General features: G+C 46.9%; 1 protein-coding gene and 1 long non-coding RNA gene across 4 annotated transcripts in view; one reads left to right on the top strand and one right to left on the bottom strand.

Moving 5' to 3' along the window:
• The window catches only part of LOC307222024 (solute carrier family 2, facilitated glucose transporter member 5-like), a 38,771-nt gene that overhangs the window by 842 nt on the left and 12,960 nt on the right, over positions 1-24,969 (top strand). Inside the window, exons 1-3 of one of the 2 annotated variants that reach the window (XM_079987030.1) lie at positions 16,952-17,557; positions 23,278-23,376; positions 23,817-23,977. In XM_079987030.1, coding sequence (XP_079843156.1) covers positions 17,387-17,557; positions 23,278-23,376; positions 23,817-23,977 — 431 coding nt within the window. In that variant the 5' untranslated portion in view covers positions 16,952-17,386. Of the gene's footprint in view, positions 1-16,951; positions 17,558-23,277; positions 23,377-23,816; positions 23,978-24,969 lie in introns of those variants that run through there. The other variant, XM_079987031.1, reaches the window with a different exon arrangement.
• On the bottom strand, positions 54-23,251 carry LOC307222249. Of its 2 annotated transcripts, none has more exons than XR_013841675.1 (3): positions 22,729-23,251; positions 21,318-21,573; positions 54-274 (listed from the first exon to the last, which is right to left on the bottom strand). It is a non-coding gene; the product is annotated as an uncharacterized lncRNA (long non-coding RNA). The 2 variants fall into 2 exon arrangements; XR_013841676.1 differs by having other exon boundaries at positions 54-258.

Genomic DNA, 24,969 nt, shown 5'->3' with positions numbered 1-24,969 from the left:
TGGGTTGTTTTTTTAATGTTTAATGCTTTACAGTGGTACCTCAGGTTAAGTACTTAATTTGTTCCAGAGGTCCGTTCTTAACCTGAAACTGTTCTTAACCTGAAGCACCACTTTAGCTAATGGAGCCTTCTGCTGCTGCTGTGCTGCCAGAGCACGATTTCTGTTCTCATCCTGAAGCAAAGTTCTTAATCCGAGGTACTGTTTCTGGGTTAGCGGAGTCTGTAACCTGAAGCGTATGTAACCTGAAGCGTATGTAACCTGAAGCGTATGTAACCTGAGGTACCACTGTATTATGATTTTATGTTGGAAGCTGCCCAGAGTACCGGGGCAACCCAGCAAAATGTGTGGGGTATAAACAGCAAAATTATATTTTTGGAATGGGACGTCTCTATTTCCATCAGATAAATGTTGGAGGGTCTGGGCTGATTTTAAAATGGGATGCAGCCTTGAAAGGGGGTCAGGCACTGGTTGCTTACTGGAGATCTGCAGAGGCAGGACCTTGACTCTGCCTAGATTGAAAGCAGCATGTTGAGAATGAACCTAAACGGTTCCGGATTGAGATGTGGTGCAAATAGGTTAGCCCCACTATGCAAAAACCAGTAGATTGAAGCCTGAGGCCTTATTATTTCTGAGTCCTTCTGGGTGTGGGCTTCCTTTGCCTTAGTTTCATCAGCACCAGAAGAGTCCCGTCTCGCCAGTTGCACTCAGGTGTCGCAGAGGCCGTTAGAAACCGAAAGATAGGTAAAACCTATAGGAAAGATAGGTAAAACCCTCCAATGCTCACTAATGCAGCGTCTGCATGGGGAAGGCGGTCTAAAAATGCATTGCTCTTCTGAAGACAGATTTCTGTTGGCCAGGTGGGAGAGTTGCCAGAGTTGGAGTCTGCATCATCAAAGCCTCTGGAAGACAGGCTGGATCTACTCCCTCCAGGCAAAAGTCCCCAGGCTGAGATGGAATTAGAAGTTTCCCAGGAATTGAAATACTTTATTGTCACTTGTGCAACTTGTATACAGTGAGATTACACTGGAATGGAATGCTCACCGCTAAGATTGAATCTTAGAAAAATTTTGTATTAGCTAGGGGAGTGCTAGGGGCAATATGGAGAGCAGAATTTGCCCTTGGCTAGACCAGCATCACTCAGTTGTTTACGAGTTTTCTTTGAATTGTAGAGTTAGAAAGGGACCCCAAGGGTCATCTAGTCCAAGCCCCTCATAGCTGTCAACGTTTCCCCTTTTTTAAGGGAAATTCCCTTATTCCGAATAGGATTCCTCGCAAGAAAAGGGGAAAGTTGACAGCTATGAAGCCCCTGCAATGCAGGAATAGCAGCTAAAGAATTCCCGCCAGGTGACCTGAAAATAATGGTCACGACTATGGCTGTGCACACAATATAACTTTGAAAAACATCGACTTCCAAAATGTTCAGAAACCAAGGCATGGCTTCCGATTGGCTGTAGGAAGCTCCTGCAGCCAATTGGAAGCCGTGGAAGCCACACTGAATGTTCGGGTTCCAAAGAATGTTCGCAAACCGGAACACTCACTTCCGGGTTTGTGGCGTTCAGGAGCCAAACATTCGACTTGCAAGGCATTTGGGATCCAAGGTACGACTGTACTGAGTCAGACCATTGCTCCATTCTAGCTAAGGGTTGTCTTAGCCTACTCGCAATGATTTCAGGCATGGGTCTTTCCCAGTCCTTCCTGGAAACACCATGGATTGAACCCAAGGCTTTCTGTGTGCAAAGCAGAAGTTCTAAACACTGAGCTACAGCTCCTCCCCAACCTGGTATAGAATCCTTTGTTTTATACCAGGCTGCAAGCTGTCCTTGCAGAAGGGTTTATTCTGAAATGCCATGCATTTGGGCATCATTAAAGCTCTTCCCTTTCAACAACGCCACCCATAACTGGCGCCTTCATGTCCCCATGCTCCTCATGTTGTTGTTGTTTAGTCATTTAGTCGTGTCCGACTCTTCGTGACCCCATGGACCAGAGCACGCCAGGCACTCCTGTCTTCCACTGCCTCCTGCAGTTTGGTCAAACTCATGCTGGTAGCTTCAAGAACACTGTCCAACATCTCATCCTCTGTCGCCCCCTTCGCCTTGTGCCCTCCATCTTTCCCAACATCAGGGTCTTTTCCAGGGAGTCTTCTCTTCTCACGAGGTGGCCAAAGTATTGGAGCCTCAGCTTCAGGATCTGTCCTTCCAGTGAGCCCTCAGGGCTGATTTCCACTTCAGCATTATTAAGTGCCAAGGAGTCTTGGTTTCAGATGCTAGCAGTACATAGCTGACCATTAGAAAGCTGTGTCTATTAGCTTTTTTTTTTAAACTGCCCTGAAGACTTGATAGATAGGCATTATAAAAAAAGGTTAAAAAGACATGAATGAATAAATAAATAAATATTTTGTCTCCTGTTTCCATTCGCAGCGGCACTCCTGTGGTGCCCCCTACCCACCCTAATTAGGAGCAGGAAGGAGGGCATAATCCTGCCCCACATGCAGGGAGTCCTAAGAGTGCAAGCAACCTAGCACATGTCAGGCACTTATTCTTTAAACAAAGCCTGGGCATCCTTCCAACAATTATTTATAGCGTTCTTATATCACTTTTTGATGCCACAGAAATGTTATATTAAATAAAAATAAAAATTCTTATTGTATAAATAAACCCTGTGAGGGCGAACTCAGAAAATCTTTCCCACTCTTTCCAGAGCTGGCATCTGGATTTTAAACCCAATTTGCAAAAATAAAAATAAGAAAATAGGTAGCTACATTTTCATTGTTTTTTCAGTGTGGTGCAGTGGTTTGAGTGTTGGACTATGACATGGGAGACCAGGGTTCAAATCCCCACTCAGTCAGTTAGATTGACTTACCTCACATGGTTGTTTTTGTTGTTTTTGGAAGGACAACAGCAGAAATCATTCAATGTGTTACTTAAAGGTTAATCCTGTTATTATCCATCAAGAAAGGTGCTTGAGGTGTACCTTAGCAATTAGCCAGACTGGCATGATGTTTGCTGAGGTAGCATGAATCCTGATTGGCTGTGTTGTTCTGAGGGAGTTTCTTTCCTCTGTGTGTTTGTTTGAATGTCTCCCTGCTGTGTACAAGGCCTGGTGTAAGAAAAACAAAACCTCTGGTCCTTTTCATCTCAAATTATATGCTGTTTTCTGCTCAAGTTTCCTTGGCAAGTTTCCTGTTCTCTCTGGACTCCTATCCTTATGCCTCTAGCGCTTTGCAGGATTGCATAAGCAAAGTCGCAGGCCCAAGAAATTGCAATGGAAATGTTAACAGTGAAGGAGAGAGCAGCCAAAGAGCAGGAACGGGAAGCAGCTAGGGTCACAAGAAGTGAAGCTGAAACACACACACACTTATTTTCAGTTTAAGGGAAACTTCACTGAGCTAAAATATTAAGCTAGAAAGGAGGCCTTGCTCTTGCCAGCAACTGCGCTGCAGCGATTTGCACTAAGTTCAGCTCCTGTGTCAAGCACAGCAGAAGCCCCACACAGAGCATATTGCAGTAATCCAATCCTGAAGGTAACCAATGCATGAACTACTACGGTCACATTTTCCTGGTCCAGGAACTGAGGGGTGTGTGGCCTGGGAAAACTCCTGAGGGCCAGATAAAAGAGCCATATTTGGCCCCCGGGGCCTAAGGCTCCTCACCTGTGCTTCATTCAGTGGCTGCACATTCACCTGAGTGGACCCAAGAAGAAAAAACAAGTGAGGCCCGTGATTAGTGTGAAATAAGAACTCGTTGTCCTGGAGATACCGAGTTAATTAGGGACTCTGATTACCTGTCATGTTTTTCTCTGGGTACCTGCCTGCGTTTCCATTAGCTCCCAATTTACAACCGGCAATTGATTTCTAATTGCACTGGCGGCCTGAGGAGTGCTGCTCAGGGGCAAGGCTGTGAGATTTACAAGCAGGCAGATCTGAAGTTCAGAGATTTATGGCTCAAGTGGAGCGGAAGGGAACTGGTAGCTGTTGTGATATATAGGTTTGAAAGATAAGAAGAGTTGCTATATAACCCTGCTGCACACCCTGAGCTCAAGTGTTCCCAGGGGTTGGTAAACTAAGGGCTGGGGGCCGAATGCGGCCCAATCGCCTTCTCAATCCGGCCCACGGACGGTCTGGGAATCAGCGTGTTTTTACATGAGTAGAATGTGTCCTTTTATTTAAAATGCATCTCTGGGTTATTTGTGGGGCCTGCCTGGTGTTTTTACATGAGTAGAATGTGTGCTTTTATTTAAAATGCATCTCTGGGTTATTTGTGGGGCATAGGAATTCGTTCATTTCCCCCCAAAAAAATTTAGTCTGGCCCACCATGTGGTCTGAGGGACTGTGGCCCATGGCTGAAAAAGGTTGCTGACCCCTGGTTCAGCCAATACAGCAGAGCAGGCCAATAGGTCTTTGATTCCTGCATCGCAGGGACTTTCCTTCCTTGGAAGTTTCTAAGCAGAGGTTGGGTGGCCATCTGTCATGGATGCTTTAGCTGAGTTTCCTACATTGCAGGGGGTTGGGCTAGATGACCCTCAGGGTCCCTTCCAGCTCCATGATTCTACGTTTCTTTCTGCTTCAACAATAACTCATTATGTTCCTATCATTTTAGGTAATTGTATTTTGTATGAATTATTTTTTAAAACTATAAATAAAACATGTTCTATTTACAAACAAAATATTTAAATAGCTACCTTTCTATTGATAGGATGGGGGGGGCATGAGCGTAGCCAGACTTTTTGTTAGAGGGGCAGAATCTCAGATTTGTACAGTGGTACCTCGGGTAACAGACGCTTCAGGTTACAGACTTCGCTAACGCAGAAATAGTACCTTGGGTTAAGAACGTTGCTTCAGGATGAGAACAGAAATCGTTAGGCGATGGAGTACCAGCAGCAGGAGGCCCCATTACCTAAAGTGGTGCTTCAGGTTAAGAACAGTTTCAGGTTAAGAACAGACCTCCAGAACGAATTAAGTTCTTAACCCGAAGTAGGTAAAGGTAAAGGGACCCCTGACCATTAGGTCCAGTTGTGACCGACTCTGGGGTTGCGGTGCTCATCTCGTTTTACTGGCCGAGGGAGCCGGCGTACAGCTTCCGGGTCATGTGGCCAGCATGACTAAGCCGCTTCTGGCGAACCAGAGCAGCGCACGGAAACGCTGTTTACCTTCCCGCCAGAGTGGTACCTATTTATCTACTTGCACTTTGATGTGCTTTCGAACTGCTAGGTTGGCAGGAGCAATGGGAGCTCACCCCGTTGCTGGGATTCGAACCGCCGACCTTCTGATCAGCAAGTCCTAGGCTCCGTGATTTAACCCTCTAACCTGAGGTACCACTGTATTAATTTTAACTTATTTGGCTACGCCCATGGGGGGGAGGGCACAGGAAGGAAACCAGGTCGGAAGGCGGCCACGGTCGGAAAAAGGTTGGGAAACACTGAGTTAAACCACTGTGTCAGCAGTGTTGAATGAACTTCCCTGAGGCGCAAGCCTGGGCAGTGTGTACGGAGGCTCTAGGCTGCCCAGACAGCAAGATGTCCCTCTCAGCCTGGCCCATGTGGTCCAAAGGATAGCAGAGCAATACTGCCTCTGACATAGGAGGCAGGGAAGCAGCCATCGTGGCTACTAGCCATGGACAGCCTGAACCTCCTTGAATTGGTCTAGGCCTCCTCGTTGGAAGTCAGCCAAGTGAGTGGCCATCGCTGCAATATACAATTGCCTGCCCGTTAAATTGTCGCAGGGGAGATTGTGCAAAAACGAAAGCGTTTCTGTCTTTGGCAGCTATATTGCAGGCTTCATCCAGAAAAGACTGGCCTTCCCTGCATGATCTTTGCCACGCAGTCCACAGGGAGCAACCCATATCAAAGCCACAGTGTAAAGTCTCCCTCTGATTGCTGCCCTCCAGTGTTATTACTGGAGTTGTGTAGTGATAGGAAGCCCTTCAAAGCCCATCTGATCTTGCTCTCTCAGCCAACTATTTCATGTTTTCTTTAGAAGAACTCGTGATCCTGTGTGTATCTAATCTTGTGTATCACCAGCCCTCATAATAGTGTTTTAACAGTGAGTTAATAGTCCAAATAAACCCTTTTCTTCCTTCCTTCCTTCCTTCCTTCCTTCCTTCCTTCCTTCCTTCCTTCCTTCCTTTCTTTCTTTCTTTCTTTCTTTCTTCCTGCTCTAAGACTGGGAAGGGGACAGGAGATCACACAAGACACATCATATGCGCACAAGACACATCATATGGGGACTTCCGGTAAGGAAAAATGGTGGGCACCATGGCAGCCAGCAGCTCCTGAAGCCAGCCAGAGCCAACTGTGCTACCAGGCTGGCTCCAAGCTGCTGAGGCTGTCGCTGCCATGTTTCCCGGGAACAGATTTGCAAATCTGGGAACGTCTGGCAACCCTACCTTAAGGGCTAAGAACTTCATTCACAGAATCATAGAACTGCAGAATTGGAAGGGACCCGGGGGTCATCAACTCAAGCATCCATGACAGATGGCCATCCAACCTCTGCTTAAAAACCTCCAAGGAAAGAGACTCCACCACCTCCCGGGTAGACTGTTCCACTGTCAAACAGCACTTGCTGTCAGAAAGTTCTTTCTGGTGTTTAGTCGCAATCTCCTTTCTTGTAACTTGAAGTCGTTGGTTCAAGTCCTACACTCTAGAGCAGGAGAAAACATGCTTGCTTCATCTTCCATGTGACAGCCCTTCAGGTATCTGAAGATGGCTATCATATCTCTGCTCAGTCCCCTCTTTCCCAGGCTAAACATACCCAACACCCCCAACCATTCCACATAAGGCTTGGTTTCCAAACCCTTCCATCATCCTGGTTCGCCCTCCTATGCACACATTCCAGCTTTTCAATATCCTTCTTAAATTGTGGCACCCAGAACTGGACAAAGTATTTCAGGTGTGGTCTGGCCAAGGCAGAATAGAGTAGTACTATGAGCCTAGGGCTTGCCGATCGGAAGGTCGGTGGTTCGAATCCCCGCGATGGGGTGAGCTCCTGTTGTTCGGTCCCAGCTCCTGCCCACCTAGCAGTTTGAAAGCACACCAGTGCAAGTAGATAAATAGGCATCGCTCCGGCGGGAAGGTAAACCGTGTTTCCGTGCGCTGCTCTGGTTCGTCAGAGGCAGCTTAGGCATGCTGGCCACATGACCCGGAAGCTTTCTGTGGACAAACACTGGCTCCCTTGGCCTATAGAGCGAGATGAACGTGCAACCCCCGAGTCGTCTGCAACTGGACCTAATGGTCAGGGGTATCTTTACCTTATAACTTTCATTGTTCAAGACAGTATACTTCTATTGATTCAGCCTAGAATAGCATTAGGCTTTTTTGCTGCTGCATCACACTGCTGACTCGTGTTAAGTTTGCGGTCTACTAAGACCTCTAAATCCATTTCACATGTGCTACTGGCAAGCCAATTATCCCCTATCTTATATTGGTGCAGCTGGTTCTTCCTGCCTAAGTGCAGAAACTTACATTTGTCCCTATTGATGTGTGTGTGTGTGTAATTAAAATCCAAAAGGTATTGATTTCTTTGTCGAACCTTGCTGGATGCAGCTGAGAAATACACAGGGCCCTACCCTGGTGATTATTCTGCAGATATTTACATAGCGCCTTTGAAAGTGGGGAGAGAGGGATGCATTCTACCGCTCTCTGAATGGATCACATGACCTTTTTACATAAAAACTTGGCTTGACTTGGCTCCAGAAAGTAGCTGAGCAAACATTATGCCAGGTACTATGTGTTGATGGTGGAAAATTAAAAAAGAAAAAGAAAATCCATTGCCTTCGGCAAACACGGAAGAACACAAAAGAATGAAAGGCAACCCTATCTAAATATTATGTTAGCATTATGGTTGTTTTAACACATAGGGTCGCTCCTTTCTTGAGGCTTTTGGAGATACTGTAAAATAAATATGGCAGGGCACTGGGAAAACACAAGAGGTCTTTTCCTCCGGTATTTTACAGAAGAGAAAGACTATGTCAGGGCTGGCTTAGCTATGTTTAGATGTTTGCTACCGAAACAAGTTAAATGCCCTCAATCCTGGAGCAGTGTAGTAGTAGCACTGAATCATAGCTGTCAACTTACAGATTTGAAAATAAGGGACCAGCAGCCTCGAAAATAAGGGATCAGCAGCCAAAATAAGGGATTTTAGACAACCAACTGAAATACGAAGTTAAAAGGGACCAGATAATTTGGGAGAGCAGCACCAATTTTTAGCCCTTCGTTTCTATAGGTTGCTGCTCAAGACACCAGCTGATGAAACACTGCAATTAAATAACTACAAGCAGCAACCACTTTTCGTGCAAAACGAAGTCCAAGCTACGAAGATGCTGCTGCAGTTCTGTATCTTTTCTCTCGTGCTCCATCTGCAGCTCTTAGTTCCATCAGGCGGGGCGGGAGGAAGGGGGGGGGAAATAGCACCCAAAGTAAACCCGCAGATCAGACCATCTATGCTAGTCTACCACTACAAATCTATGGGAGAAGCGCTTGCGGTCCTTCCTCCGCTTTCCCCCTCTATGGTTAGCCCTTGGAACGCCTGCCTGCGCCTCCGCCTCCTCTCTCTGAACTGCTTTCTCTATGGTTGCCCTCGCTCTCCTCTCAAGGCTCCTCAGCAATTCATAGGCCGCGCCAGGCTGCCCATCTCATCCGGGTCCTTCGGCAGCGCAGCCACAGTACGGCCTAGTGGCAGCGGCGGGAGTCAGAGGGGAGGCCCCAGGCAGAGACACTCAGTTCGGCGGCTGCGAGGAGGATGGCAGCGGAAGGGCCCAAGGCTCCTGCCAGTCCCGGCGGGGAGGGGATCCCGGGGGCCGAGGCTGGTGAGAGGAGGCCGGAGGGGGGTGGGCTGGGCAGTCAAGCAACACAGTTGGATCCTCCCTCCTCCCTGGCCGGCAGGGAGGGAGGGAGATGAACTGCTTCCTTTGAAACCCGGGAAATTTAAGGGATATCATCAATAAGGGACAGCAACGGGACACGGCGCTGGATAAGGGAGTTTCCCGCCAAATAAGGGACAATTGACAGCTATGCACTGAATGAGCAATAATAGACTGTGATATTGTTTGCTAATTTTAATCGCCCAATACCTGTCGTTTCTTATTTCCTCCCCTTTACAACTATAGGGGGTCAATGCCCCAGGGAGGCAATGAAGATCAGGAATGGTCTCTATCAGGGATGAGGAACGTTGTTTTTTTCAGGTCGGGGGCCACATGTCAATGGTGAGCAGGGCCAGAGGCAAAAGTGGATGAAGCTACAGATGTGACTCTGTGGTTTTAACACACAGTGCCCTCCCATCCATCCAGGCATGCAAAAAGGCTTCATCACAGTTCAGTGATGCCTTCCAGCCAGAGGAAATCTCTCAAAGGGGGCATGGAGCAAAGCCACTGAGGGATGTGGCCTGACAATGGAGGGTGTGGCCTGGGAAGGGGGCGTGGCCTGGGAAGGGTCCCGAGAGCCAGAGAGAGATGTGCAAAGGGCTCTGTTTGGCCCCCTGAGTTTCTCCAGCCCTGATGTTTATCATGATGCTGACACTGGAGGAGATATTAGGAGTAGGACTAGCAGATATCTGTATATCCTTCACTCTGAGGTCCTGGGTTGCAACCGTTTAAAATACAACTTTAACAATAGTCTGAAACAAATTACAATCTCAGGAACAGGGTGGGTCCTTAAGACATTATTTTTTGTGTTCTCCCTCTCCAGGTGGGTGGCAACACCAGAACAAGCCTTTTCACGGCGGGCTACCTAATTGTGTAAAGCTCTCCCCAGGAAGGCACTCCTGGCACCATCTTTATCTACTTTTAGGTGCCAGGCAAATATATTTTATCTCCACTCTAATTTATTTAAATAATAATTTTTATTAAGTTTTTAATTTTACATTTTAAAATAAACATTTTACAAACTTTAAAATATCCATTGACTTCCCTCCTTCTCCTCCCATGGTTCATTTTATCATGCTTTCCTGCATATTTTACTAAACCATTCAAATCAGTTTTCCACTTTTACACCCATCAAAAATTATTTACTCTGTTGAATTTATCTTAGTGCTGCCAGCGTTTTCAGCTGTATAGTTATTTTCCATATATTCAATAAATGTTTTCCACTCTTCTTTAAATATATGTTCTTCTTGCTCTCTTATTCTGTGTGTTAAATCTGCAAGTTCCGCATATTCCATCGACTTAAGCTGCCAATCCTCTTTAGTTGGGACGTTGCTCACTTTCAATTTTTGAGCTAACAAAACACAGGCCATGGTTGTTGCATACATAAATGACCTTTTCTGACACCTAGGAATTTCTGTCTGGAAAAAGGATCCTGGTTTTTTGAGGAGAAAGTAGTTTTCAACATTATTTTTTCAATTCATTATAAATCATTTCCCAATATACGTTTACCTTTTCACATGTGCAACTTTTCACTCGGAGTTTTAGCCCTTTATTTAAGAATCTTAGCCAGAAGAATCATAGAATCAGTGATGGGTTTCAAGTACATTCTGTAGCAGATAGGCGGCTCGTACAGTTGCTTTAGCACAGGTGTGATATGACAGGGGGAAATTCAACAGCAGGGCTATTTCCCAGCGATGGAGGAAGCTGCAGCTGTTGCTCAGTCCAGTTTGCAGGTTCCTAATGCATGGGTCCATTTGCCAAGATGCCTCCGTCCAGGAAAGGGGGTAGCTGGTTCACCTGCTGAAACTGGTAAAAGGGGCTTTGGACCACAAAGGCTACCTGAGGCGCCAGCGACAAATATAGATCAAGGTATACCTCCCAGCTATGAATCTGCTCCTTCAGGGGAATTACAAATCCACCAGGTGGCTTGCCCAACCGATGCAGCTTTTTCCATTGCTGGGAAACAGAACTACAATTTACCGTATTTTTCGCTCTGTAAGACGCACCAGACCACAAGACGCACCTAGTTTTTGGAGGAGGAAAACAAGAAAAAAAATATTCTGAATCTCAGAAGCCAGAACAGCAAGAGGGATCGCTGCACAGTGAAAGCAGCAATCCCTCTTGCTGTTCTGGCTTCTGGGATAGCTGCGCAGCCTGCATTCGCTCCATAAGACGCTTGCTCCATAAGACACACACACATTTCCCCTTACTTTTTAGGAGGGGAAAAGTGAGTCTTATAGAGCAAAAAATAAGGTAATTTCTGCCTGTCATCATACTACTTTTGATAGATGAACTGTTTAGTTAAGTGTTGGAAATCTTTTTCCAGAGCAAACAAGAAAGAAAATAAAAAAAGCCATAACTGGTGATACAGGGCAGATTTCAGCTGCAACACAACCCCATAAGAATTAGTGGTGGTTCCATGATTCAGAGCTGGAAAGTCATATACCAGCCTGGAATGTATTATAAAGTAATTAAGTTCAGAGGAGAGAAAGAAGCTGGCTACAAAGCAAAAGAATTTATTGGCCTCTTGTAATCCTTTGTGCTAATAGGGTAGGTTTTCCCTCCCTATCACACTTCCTGGCTTTGAGGCAAAAAAGAAGCAAATGTGAGAAGAGATGGCAAGATTATTCTGTACTTTTTTCTTCTTTTTTTCCCCTTTTTCATCCCCATCATCACATTGATCACACAAGCCTAGTTTTTAAAGGAGGAAGTTCAAAGGAATAAGATAACAGGATTCTATGAAGTAGTCAAATTACAATCCACCAGGAAGTGCAGCACAGCCGCTTGTGGGTTTAAATCAGACTAAGGATGTTGATCGGAATATAGGTGTCAATTAGCAGCCTCTAATGCCAGAATATCTGTGCTGTCTCTCACTCTTCCTTGTGAATGGTTCATTTCCCCTCTGCACACATTAAAAGATCATCTCAGCACTTATTGCCAAGCTAAGAACATTAAAAAGCTACTGCCTCAGGCCAGTGGCCCATTAGGTCTAGCATCCTGATCCTGTTGTTCCAGCTGGAAGATTCAGGACAAATAAAAACTGTTGCTTTTTCATGCGGAGCAAACTGTGGAACTCACTGCCACAAGAGGCAGTGATGGCCACTAATGCAGATGGCTTTTTTTCCTGCTCCCTTCTGAGGTACTAGCCATAATGCCTATGTTCTACCTCCATAGTCAGAGGCAGAAATGCTTGTGAGTAGCAGTTTCTGGAAACAACAGGAGGGGAAGCAAGTTTTCTTGCATTCAGGTCTTGCTTGGTCACACTGAGAACAGGAGGCTGGACTACATGGGCCACTGGTCTCACCCAGCTGGCTCTTTTTATATAAGTTCTGCACAGAAGGCATAGGGTACAATTCTGGCTCATAAAACTATTGAACTTGGCTGAGATGGAGTTTACTCAAAAAACTGATGGGCTTGTAAAATACAGTGGTACCCTGGGTTACATACGCTTCAGGTTACACACTCTGCTAACCCAGAAATAGTGCTTCAGGATAAGAACAGAAATCGGGCTTTGGCGGCACTGCAGCAGCAGGAGGCCCCATTAGCTAAAGTGGTGCTTCAGGTTAAGAACAGTTTCAGGTTAAGTACGGACCTCCAGAACGAATTAAGTACTTAACCCGAGGTACCACTGTAAACTGTAACTCGCTGGATCATCACCATGTCATGGTGAGTGGGCTTGCACGTTCCTATGACCCTTGCGAGCGAAGCCGTCGGGAGTCTGGTACTCCCAGCAGGGTCACCCAAGGCGGTAAGGTCAAAGGGGAGGAGATAGGAGACAGACAAAGAATGATGGAAGAAGTCCTCAACGGCAGAACAGGCAGAAGATAACAAGCGGTATGTGAAGGCGGATGAAGGCTGCAGCAGATAAGAACCTGCAGGTTGTCTTGACACTCATGCCATCGGAAGACTGTGTGTTGGTCAGGGTGCACTGATCTGATGAACTGATGGGCTTCTAAAATATGCTTGGCTTGATTTGTAGCTATAGTATAAACATGGGCTTAGGATTATATCCAATGCATGTCCTACTCAATTGAAATTGATGGCCGTGACTAATTTAGGTCTATTGATTCCAGTGCGTCTGAGTAAAATTTAGTTGCATGCAACTGATATAAGTAAAAAAAACCTGCTCCTTTTCCCTTATGGGGTATCCAAGAGCCCATATAGAGTCCTTTTGTAGGTTCTCTATCGGTAGGAGAAAATAACAGACCAACCAGAGACTATTGAGAAGCAAAGCAGCTAGTAAGCCTGATCTTTTATTAACTCTTGCAACAGGGTGCTCCCCCACACGCAGGAGAGAGGAGGAGGACCCAGAGCCATGCGTGCAAGCCCTAATATAGACATTTTAAATTGCCCGCCCTGGAGTCCAAGACCACCCCCAGAAACAGCATACATATATCACAGAAGGGGTGTAGCCCAAGACCAAATACATAATACCTACATCACAGAAAAGGCGGTCTACAACAGAAATCTGAGTGCTTTGTTTTTACCCTACCGGGTTACCTGTTAATGGTCACTTGACTGGATTAACTGGGGAGATTACCTGGGGAGCCTGGCTATTCTTTTGTAATGATAATACTTAACTCCTGAGGCAAGTCACAGGCTCACCCTATTCACACCTTAAATGTGCCCTTAAGGCAGGATTTGTGAGGACAGAGACAATGGGGAGGTTTCTGCATTTCCTTCGACCTTGTAGAGAAATATTTGAGGTGACTGAAAGAGTCAAAATGGCTTTAGGACTTTTCTATGGGTTTCAGACATGTGGTTTATATATTTATATATGTGTTTTCTTGGTACATTTATGAACATTTATTATATATGTATAAGACCTAAAAATTCTTATAGCAAGTATAAACATAGGCTTAGGGTCGTATCCAATGCATGTCCTACTCAAGAGCAGGCCCATTGAAATCGATGGTCGCGACTAATTTAGGTCTATTGATTCCAGTGGGTCTAACCTGAGTAAAATTTAGTTGCATGCAACCTTTAGTATGTTTTGGGGGTTATAGCCAATGTTAGATCTATGCCAAGTAGACCCATTGGAGTGGATGGACATTGCCTTCCAGATGCAACTGGACTACAACTCCCATCATTCCCATATCCTTTGCCATGCTGGCTGGGTCTAATGGGAGTTGTAGTTGGGAGGACCACAAGCTCCGCATCCTGGCTCTAAGCCATCCTTCCCTGACCCGGCAGCCTTCAGAGATGTTTTGGACTACAAATGCCATGGACCCCAACCCAGTAGATGATACTTGGAAATCCAAAAAGGTTTGGAGGGCGTCGGGTTGATGGAGGCTTCTCTGAGCCCAAGATTTAGAAGTGTGTTCCAGGGAACACTGGAGTTCCTTTGAAAGCAGCATCAGGCATTCCTCAGTGAATGTGTAAGAAGGAATCCCGTTGGGCCCATCTGTCCCAGCCTCCTGTTTCCAGCAGTGGAGAGTCAGATGTCAGCCAGAAGCAGAATGCGAAAGAGCGTCTCCCACGTTGCTCTCCAACAACTACAACTGGTCTTCAAGTGGTGGTGCTGGGGAGAACGTTGCAAAAGAAGACACACGTGTCCATAAAATTTGCGCATGCTTGTCTATATGTGTAGTTGCACATTTGGAAAGAATTGCTGCGGGTGGCACTGTGGGTTAAACCACACAGCCTAGGACTTGCTGATCAGAATATCAGCGGTTCGAATCCCCGCAACAGGGTGAGCTCCCGTTGCTCGGTCCCTGCTCCTGCCAACCTAGCAGTTCAAAAGCACGTCAAAGGGCAAGTAGATAAATAGGTACCACTCCGGCGGGAAGGTAAACGGTGTTTCCGTGCGCTGCTCTGGTTCGCCAGAAGCGGCTTAGTCATGCTGGCCACATGACCCGGAAGCTGTACGCCGGCTCCCTCGGCCAATAAAGCGAGATGAGAGCCGCAACCCCAGAGTCGGTCACGACTGGACCTAATGGTCAGGGGTCCCTTTACCTTTACCTTAAATAGAAATACAATGCATTTCACCATAGCAGGGCGGAGAGTGTCTCCAAACGATCTGTGTGTCTGCTCAGTCCAGGTGCCAACTACTGAGCGAAACTTACCACACCCACCCACCTAGAAAGCTGCCTTATACTGACTTAGATCATTGGCTCAGTATTGTCTACACTGACTGGCAACAGCACGCCAGGGTTTCAGGTAGGGTTCTCTCCCAGTCCTGCCTGGAGATGCCAGGAATTGAACCTGCGACCTTTTGCATGCAAAGCAGATGCTCTGCCACCATGTTATGGACTTTCACCAGTGTAAGAAGAAATAACCCTACTTAGAGTTATGTATCTTCTAACCAGAGAGGCTTTCAAACAGGGCTCCTTCAAAGTGAGGACTCAAATGCCCTTCAAACGGCCAGCCTAGTGTTCTGCAGCATACTGCTCCTGAGCCTGGAGGTTCTACTTAGCTGTGGACTATAGCTGTTGTTGTTGTTTAGTCGTTTAGTCATGTCTGACTCTTCGTGACCCCATGGACCAGAGCACGCCAGGCACTCCTGTCTTCCACTGCCTCCCGCAGTTTGGTCAAACAGAGCCAGTGTGGTGTAGTGGTTAAGAGCGATAGACTTGTAATCTGGGGAACCGGGTTCGCGTCTCCCCTCCTCCACATGCAGCTGCTGGGTGACCTTGGGCCAGTCACACTTCTTTGAAGTCTCTCAGCCCCACTCACCTCACAGAGTGTTTGTTGTGGGGGAGGAAGGGAAAGGAGAATGTTAGCCACTTTGAGACTCCTTCGGGTAGTGATAAAGCGGGATATCAAATCCAAATCCAAACTCATGTTCGTAGCTTCGAGAACACTGTCCAACCATCTCGTCCTCTGTCGTCCCCTTCTCCTTGTGCCCTCCATCTTTCCCAACATCAGGGTCTTTTCCAGGGAGTCTTCTCTTCTCATGAGGTGGCCAAAGTATTGGAGCCTCAACTTCAGGATCTGTCCTTCTAGTGAGCACTCAGGGCTGATTTCCTTAAGAATGGAGAGGTTTGATCTTCTTGCAGTCCATGGGGCTCTCAAGAGTCTCCTCCAGCACCATAATTCAAAAGCATTGATTATTTGGCTTTCTTTATGGTCCAGCTCTCACTTCCATACATCACTACTGGGAAAACCATGGCTTTAACTGTATATACACACCATACACACCATATGTTGAAAGCACATTTAAAGCACAGGCTTTCCTCAAAGAATCCTGGGAACTGTAATTTACTCATCACAGAGCTACAATTTCCAGCACCCTTGACAGACTACAGTTCCCAGGATTCTTTGAGGGGAAGCCATGTGCTTTCAGCAAAGCAACTACTCTATTCGAACTTAAAAATGGAAAGCGTAATGCTGGTGGTCAACAAAAGAAGTTTAAAGACAACTCTCAAGGCAAATCTAAAAAAAGTAGTATAAACACCGACAATTGGGAAACACTGGCCTGCGAGTGCTCCAGTTGGAGAACAGCCTTTACCAAAGGTGTCATGGACTTTGAAGACACTCGAACTCAGAACGCAAGGGAGAAACGTGCTAAGAGGAAGGCACGCTTGGCAAATCCACACCGTGATCAACTCCCGCCCGGGAAACAATGTCCCCACTGTGGAAGGATGTGTGGGTCCAGAATTGGCCTCCACAGTCACTTACGGACTTATTGTTAAAACCGTGTTCATGGAAGACAATCTTACTCGGCTACGAGTGGTCACCAAAGAAGTGTATGCAGCCTGATAGATCTCCCATCCTTGAATTTTTCTAATCCACTCTCAAAAGCCTTAAAGGCGAAATTTTAACTGTTCCAGATGGGGTTTTCCCATTATAACTTCTAGACCCCTGGGGAAAGAACTCTGAAACTCTGGTACGTTTATGTGCATGCTTGAAAAAGTTTTCTTTTAATAGACATCCACAACATCTCCCCAGAAAAGACAAAATTGCAGACAGTGATTCACCAGAGACAGATCAGCCCCAAACAGGGTTGGTCGGTGTGTAGAAACCAAGCATTTGTCTCCAGCAAAATGTTTCTCTCTGACACACACTAGTGGTGTGACGGAGCTCCAATGCGCTGCTGGAATGAATTTCGTTCGTTATTGCTCAATCCGCCCCTTTGCAAGGAGAGACGGTCTTGGCACCCTCCTCTGCTTTCCAGCAGCAGCAAAGCAACGCTTTCCAAGAGGAGATCGGGAGAGGGCCAGATTCTGCCGACTCACAACCAGCACCCTCAACTCTGACAGGCAGCGGCTCTCTCTGAGCCGATCAGGCAGCGTGTGCATGCGCCTCTTCCACGCCCCTTCCACAACTCTGCCAACTCGGGGCTGCTTTGTATAATGGGACGTGGGAACGCCTGCCTGCGGGAGCATGTGCTCTGCCACTGATCCTGGCTCGCAGCGCACGCCCTCCTTAAGACTGTTTGCAAACCCAGAACCTTGAAAGGAGCAAAGAGAAGCCGATCCACAAGGACAGCACGAGACAGCCATGCCCATCTCGAGGAAGTTCAGAGGGCAAACTTCACCCACTGTTGGGCTATAAAGAATATTGCTGGGTGTTCCCTGCTCCATTCAAGGTGCATGTATGTGCATATACTGAAGATCTCGCTCTCTCTATATCGCTCTCTGTCTTCTTTCCATTTGGGGCATTCGCTGCAAACAGAGCAACTCAGAGAACTGACAGCAGGAGCGTTTAAAATGAAGACTGAAGATCAATATACGGGCGGCGTGCCATGCGAAAGCAGGAAGGGGGTGAGTGTCTGGCTGGCAGACGACGCTGTTTCCTTGTCTTTTTTCTGTGGGCATGTGGGTCGAGGGGTAAACGGGCAAAATACAGTAGAATTTTGACAGTTGCAACACAGAACCTCTTGTTTTACAACAAAATATCCCAATTTTCATGCGGAATGTTGGAGGGTGTGGACTCAGACCACAATCTGTTTGCTGCTGGATCTTGGAGACAGGCCTGTTTTTAAGGATTTTTTTCCAGGGTGTGCTGGTGGGGGGCGGGGAGTGGCAGGGTCACTGCAAGACAGAAAAGGCTGAGGGTTTGGCGAAGGTCCCCTGGTCACAAAACCTTGGACCAGCCCCATGACATAAAGGTCCAAAAAGACACCTTGTCAGAAAAATATTGGAATTTTATTTTTATTTTATTTTTTAGAAAAAGAGGCAATGCAGTTAGGATGTTGAGAATTTGAGGCACCCGGGTTCCAACCCTACAGACATCTTTGCACAGTATTGATTGGGCAACATTTTGGCACGCTGGCAATCAGCATCTGATGTCTGAGATTCCGTTTTCTGTAGTCTTTTAAGCACTGTGCAATTTTTCCTCGGTCTGCAACATTCTTTTTTTTGCTCCAAGCAAGGAGCCTGTGCATGCCCAACAGCACTGCAGAGAAACAAGGGGAGATAATCTGCCCTCCTAATTGACAAAGGTGCAGACCTGCAGGGGTGGCGTGACTTGCAAACAACTGAACCCTGGGCTGGCAGGGTTTTTATTACTGCAATGCACGCATCCATGAAGCAGCAGGCAGTTCCACAGGTGTGCTTTGAATCTCTTCACTGCTGACTGGTGATGCATGGTTTGGGTCACAGCCCTCAGAGAATGCATTGTTGGTCCGCGAAGAGGGCAGAGACATCTTGAGCCAACCCTAGGTAAAGGTAAAGGTAAAGGTAAAGGGACCCCTGACCATTAAGTCCAGTCGCGGACGACTCTGGGGTTGCAGCGCTCATCTCGCTTTACTGGCCGAGGGAGCTGGCGTACAGCTTCTGGGTCATGTGGCCAGCATAACTAAGTCGCTTCTGTCAAACCAGAGCAGCGCACAGAAACACCATTTACCTTCCCACCGGAGTGGTACCTATTTATCTACTTGCACTTCGGCAGGAGCAGGGACCGAGCAATGTGAGGTCACCCTGTCACGGGGATTCGAACCGCCGACCTTCTGATTAGCAAGCCCTAGGCTCTGTGGTTTAACCCACAGTGCCACCTGCGTCCCTTTTGAGCCAACCCTAAAGGTAAAGGTAAAGGTACCCCTGCCCGTAAGGGCCAGTCTTGACAGACTCTGGGGTTGTGCACCCATCTCACTTAAGAGGCCAGGGGCCAGCGCTGTCCGGAGACACTTCCGGGTCACGTGGCCAGCGTGACATCGCTGCTCTGGCGAGCCAGAGCCGCACACGGAAACACCGTTTACCTTCCCGCTGGTAAGCGGTCCCTATTTATCTACTTGCACCCGGAGGCAAAAACCAAATGGCACCAGCCAATCAGCCAAATGGACAAAATTCCTACTAGGCCCCTGCCCCAACGGCAGACAACCCCATGACAGGCATAGCAAGTTCAACCGGAACTCAGGGCGGGCGGGCGGGCGATCCGATGCACTCAGCGAAAGAGAAAGCAAAAGCTGAGTGCCCCAATATTTAAAGCCTTTGGTCCCACCCGCAACATTGCAACATGCAATTTGCCCCAGCAACCCGGCCACCCAATCGTTGCCCCAGGCCAACTCACTTTTACCTGCCTGGCAACAGAGGGTTGGCTTGGCAGACCCCACCGCAACACGTGCTCTCATTTCAGGGAGAACACCCTTTATTGCGCAACAGGTTCAAAGAAAATAAAAGAAAAAAATTCCTTCCAGTAGCACCTTAAAGACCAACTAAGTTAGTTCTAGGTATGAGCTTTCGTGTGCATGCACACTTCTTCAGATAGGTATCTTCAGATAGGTATCTTCAGATAGGTATCTGAAGAAGTGTGCATGCACACGAAAGCTCATACCTAGAACTAACTTAGTTGGTCTTTAAGGTGCTACTGGAAGGAATTTTTTTCTTTTATTGGTCTTTAAGTTGGTCTTTAAGGTGCTACTGGAAGGAATTTTTTTATTTTGTTTTGACTATGGCAGACCAACACGGCTACCTATCTGTAACAGGTTCAAAGAAGAATTTTGAACCCCGAGGATGGGTGACAAGGACTTTTTAAAGTTTCTATCTTACCTCAGCATACAGTTCATTAAGCATCATCACTACATCATTGCTACATCAGAAAAGGGGAGGGTTATACATGATAAACATAGGAGGAATGTGTTGGGGCAAAAGGCGGATACAGGATAAGTATTGGGAAGTGTACATTCTAAGCAGCTACTACAAAGGGACAATAGGACTTTGGTTTGCCACCATCTATGAGTATCTTCCTGTGAGTACGTGACCTCCCGCTTGAGGGATTACGGTGGGGACCACGTGGTTTCCAAGTCCTTGGCCAATGAAGCAAATTGGCGGTGGAATGAAGGAAACTGGCAAAGGAGTTGATTTTATATGATTTTTAAAGCTAGGTAACTTCCCTGAGCTGTCAAGTCGAAACGATACATTTATGCATAATATTTGTAACATTTAACAACTTTAAAGATGTGCCCCGCTCCCCGTAATTTCCGTAACAAACTTTGTGCTGCACAAAGAAGCACTTTTCTTTTATGTCTCTTGAATCTTCCAACATTCAGCTTCATTGGAGCCCCACAAATTCTAGTGTTGAGGGAGAAAAAAACTTTCCCTGAACTGAAAAAAATCCCAAATGCAGTGGCGTAGCGTGGGGGGTGCAGGGGGGACCGGCCGCACCGGGCGCAACATCTGGGGGTTAGGGGGCGCAAATCCATGTTTTAGGCAGCGCAAATCCACGGGTTAGGGGGCGCAAATTACTTGCCTTGCCCCGGGTGCTGACAACCCACGCTACGCCACTGCCCAAATGCTGCAACCATCTAACTGTTGCAGTTAGGGAGGCAATGCGCCAGCAATAAATCTGTCTTCGGGGTGCTTGGGTGGGTGCCAGAATATTTCAAACGGGGGGTGGGGGGCAGGGAGGTGGGAGGAGCAGAGATAGCAGAAAGGTCAACTGTGGTCATTGGGAAGGCCTGGGTCCTCAGTGGAAAATATGATCCGCCTTCCTGGAAGACGGGGAACGAAACTCTTTATGCCCTGGCAGTGTTTTAAAAAGCCCCCAGCTGCAACCTTGGCCAGAAACGCCACGTTGTTTATAGGCGTTTATAGGCCACGTTGTTTATACCTTGTGATGTGGAAGGATCTTTCGGAACGTGCGTGGAAAGGTCATCCATTCTTACCAAATTGTTCAGCTAGAAATACAGGACTTTTTTCCCAGGGGTGGGGGGTGGGAGGGAGTGATGGAAAAACCCAGATTGCTTGCCTTTCCAATATTTTCTCCATGTCTTTGCTTTTCGAATGTTGGTGAGTTTGGATCTGCACGTCGCTCTGGGGCTTTTTAAAAAGAGGAAGCAATGAATGAATGAATGAAATGAATAATCCTAATACAGTGGTACCTCGGGTTAAGTACTTAATTCATTACGGAGGTCTGTTCTTAACCTGAAACTGTTCCTAACCTGAAGCACCACTTTAGCTAATGGGGCCTCCTGCTGCCGCCGTGCCACTGGAGCCTGATTTCTGTTCTCATCCTGAAGCAAAGTTCTTAACCTGAAGCACTATTTCTGGGTTAGCGGAGTCTGTAACCTGAAGCGTATGTAACCCGAGGTACCACTGTAATAGCTCAAAGAAAAAGGGAGCCGGTCTTGTAAGGTAAGCCAGGCTAAGAGATCAGGCCTGGCCCAAGGTCATTTAGTGAGTGTCATGGCTGAGTATGGATGTGTAGATATTTTCCAGCTTTGCAGGCGGTTGAGCCTTTGGGTCCCTTCCAACTCTATAATTCTATTAACTTCGCATGGGACGGCAGATCCATCCTTTTGAACTCGTACATGAAAAGTTAAGCTGCCATTTCTCTCTCTCTTTTTTTTTAAAAAATAATTTTTATTAACTGGCCAATCACATCAAATTAAATCACATCACATAAATTCCGAATTACAAAGCCAAATTTTGAATTTTGTTGGGGGGACCCATACTTCAAGATCCGAAGGGGGATTCTGATCATCTTCTTGCTACTGCGTTAATGTCCAAATCAGTCCAAATCAGTCCAAACAGGGTTCATAATTCTATCCAGTCTTATCTTGCTGTTTCCACATTACATTTTGTTCATATATTTTCTCTTTTTTCTTTATGATCTCTTCTGATAGTCTCCTTAAGCCGATAAACACCAATATAATAATCCTGTGTGAATTTTCCATTCTTCCAATCCTCAAATCCAGATGGTTTCCATATATCATCTCCTTCACAGATAACATCGCTCTATCCATCAAGTTTTACGAAGCTGTCGCTCTTAAGTCCCACTGAGGAGTTTAATCCACAATATATAAACAGCTTTGTTTCTCTCTTTCTCCTCCCAGACTCAAGACCTCCGACAGAGCTTCCCAAAATGGTGACGGCATTTTTAACTGCGTCATTCCAAAGCTCTTATACCTTCCAGACTCGTTTTGAAACATGCTTTGGTTCGAAAGTTTATCTCCACACAGCCTTAAATCCACAGCTTAAGTCCTTAAAACGACATTTCTGACTCAGGGGAGGGGATTCTTGTTTAATCACATAGAAAAACAAAGGAAAGTTTTTTCCCCTCCCCCATCAGTCATTTGCCGTACCGTATCTTGACGTATCTTTTCATATTTTATTCTTGTCTTGTTTTATCAGAGATCTCTTCTGTCAGCAGTCTTTACTCCCCCTCCTTCCTTGAAGTATGTGCAATTTGCCTCGTCCAAATTGTTTCTTTTGAAGTTCTTGCAGCTAGTGGCGCGAATCAATGACGGTGTCCAGGAGTGCCGAAATCTCACAGGAGGGCTTTGTGCCTAGTGCCCCCATCCCCACAAATTCGGGGGTGGTATAGGGCACAGCAGGCAAGGGCCATCCCCCCCACAATCCTGGGGGGGTTAAGGAGGCTAATTACCCCCATCATAGCCTCCAAATTACCTCGTGTGGGTCGGAGACATGTTATTGTCAGCCATCTTCCGATGCGCCCCCTAGTGGCCCCCTGTTAAGCTGCCATTTCTCATCACAGCAACGTGCTGTTTTGAACAGTTGGTAACAGATGTCAGGGCAACGGTGTTCCTCTAGCTTTTTCCTAACCTAAGCCATACTTTCCTGGTTTTTCAAACAGGATTAAATAGGTTCTTGCAGGGTAAATGATTAATTAATACAGAAGGTTTGCCTTCAAAGTAGGACAGAAACTTTCCTGGATGAGGGCCGCATTCCCTTCTGGGCAACCTTCCGAGGGCCAAATGCCAGTGGTGGGTGTGGCCAGAGACAAAAGTGGGTGGGGCAAGGAATGACCTTTTTTAAAAAACTTTTGCGTACAAGGCTAGTTCCTGCAAATACTGCCCTCCATCTAAGCAAGAGGCATGATCAGAGTTCGTATTTCCAGCCGGGGGTGTGGTCTTGGGGTGTGAATCAGAGCCGGCAAAGGGGGCGTGGCTTGGGAAGAGTTCCGAGGGCCAGATAAGAGAGGCGAGGAGGGCCACATGTGGTTCCTTGCTCTTTGCACTTCCTGGGCTGATTTTAGGAAGCTGGTTCACCCTCCAACCACTCTCGCCTCTTCTTGCCTGCAGAGAATGACCCTCGTCCTCAGCTTGGTGACCTTCGTGGCTGCCTTTGGTTCATCTTTCCAGTATGGCTACAACGTCTCCGTGATAAACTCTCCAGAACTGGTAGGTAGAGTCTCTGTGCTCGCTCACACCTTTCCCGCTTTGCATCACCGGAGGCCAGAGATCCCTTTCTCCTCATACAGATGGGCCAGCACAATAAACTTGCTGATTTAATGCTGCATTTTACAATGTTGCAACCCCCCCCCCCCTGTGACCTTAGGACTGGAAAGTATTAATAATAATATAAAGACGTTCTTTGTTGATAGAACCTTGAGCACCATCAACCAGAAATGGTGAACGTTGACACGGTTTACATCAGGTAAAGGGGAAGCTGTGGCCCCCCGGAGGTTGTTGTACTCCAATACCCATCGTCCAGAGCAACCAGTCCTCATGGATGATGGGTTCTGTAGTCCCACAACATCCGGAAATCTGCAGGTTCCCTGTTCCTGGCTTACTTAGAAGAGGGCATTGTTAATGAACCTGTGATACCTCTCTTCTTCCAGTTCATGAAAGCTTTTTACAACGAAACCTACTATGAAAGGAATGGGGAGTATATGAGCAAGGACATGATAACAGCCCTCTGGTCGATCACAGTATCCTTCTTCCCGCTTGGAGGCTTCTTTGGGTCGCTTTTGGTTGGCCCCATGGTGAATAAATGCGGCAGGTAAGAAAAGCATGATTCTGGCTCACATTGCTGGTTGTGGTATGATGCAGAGGGGGTGCAAAGCAAGGGCAGCCAGGATAGGGCCTTCTAGATGTTGTTGCCCTAAAGGGTTTACAACTTCCCATGGCTCCTGGAAGCACGAGTCAGAAAGGAGTCTCTCTCCTGCTCCTGTCTCTGCATGAGTGCCGTCTCTGACTTATTATGACTGATTGAAACAGGTATGGGGAGCTGGTGACCACACCAGATTCTTGTTGTCGGACTCTGCTGCAAAAGTTCCAAATATTGGTCTAGGAATTCAAGAGTGGCTTGTGAGAGCCATGCGGTTGAGCTGGAGCAACCAGCTCAAACCTCTTCCCAAGCTGAGCTTCTCAGGTAGACTGGGGAAGAACAAAGGCTTGCTTACCTACTGTGTTTTTCGCTCTATAAGACACACCAGGCCATAAGATGCACCTAGTTTTAGAGGAGGAGAACAAGAAAAATAATATTCTCTCCCTCTCTGCGCAGTGCCTCTCCAGCAAAGTGGGAGGAGAAATGGAAGGAAGGGGCTCTGTTTCTCCTCCCGCTTTGCTAAAGGGGCGCTGTGCAGAGAGGGAAAGCGAAGTGAAGTCAGAACAGCAAAAGGGATCGCTGTGCAGCGAAAGCAGTGATCCCTCTTGCTGTTCTGGCTTCTGGGATAGCCGTGCCATGCCTCTTCAGGGCAGGGGGAGCGTTCCTCCCGCTGCCCTGAAGAGGCTTCGTGCGGCTATCCCTGAAGCCAGGAGAGCAAGAGGGATCAGTGCGCACCAATCCCTCTTGCTCTCCTGGCTTCAGGGATAGTCGTGCAGCCTGCATTCACTCCATAAGACACACACAATTTCCCCTTACTTTTTAGGAGGGGGAAAGTGCATCTTATAGATGCACGGTATTTCCTCTCAAGGTGAGGGGAAGTGACCTAGGTTAAGCCTAGCAGGACAGCTTACTCTACTATGGCATTAACCATTAACTTAAGCATG

The sequence above is a fragment of the Podarcis cretensis genome (genome assembly GCF_951804945.1).
Source record: "Podarcis cretensis genome assembly, chromosome: 8".
NCBI lineage: Eukaryota > Metazoa > Chordata > Lepidosauria > Squamata > Lacertidae > Podarcis > Podarcis cretensis.
The sequence above is the reverse complement of the archived record's forward strand: the minus strand, read 5'-3'. Positions and strand labels throughout refer to the sequence as shown.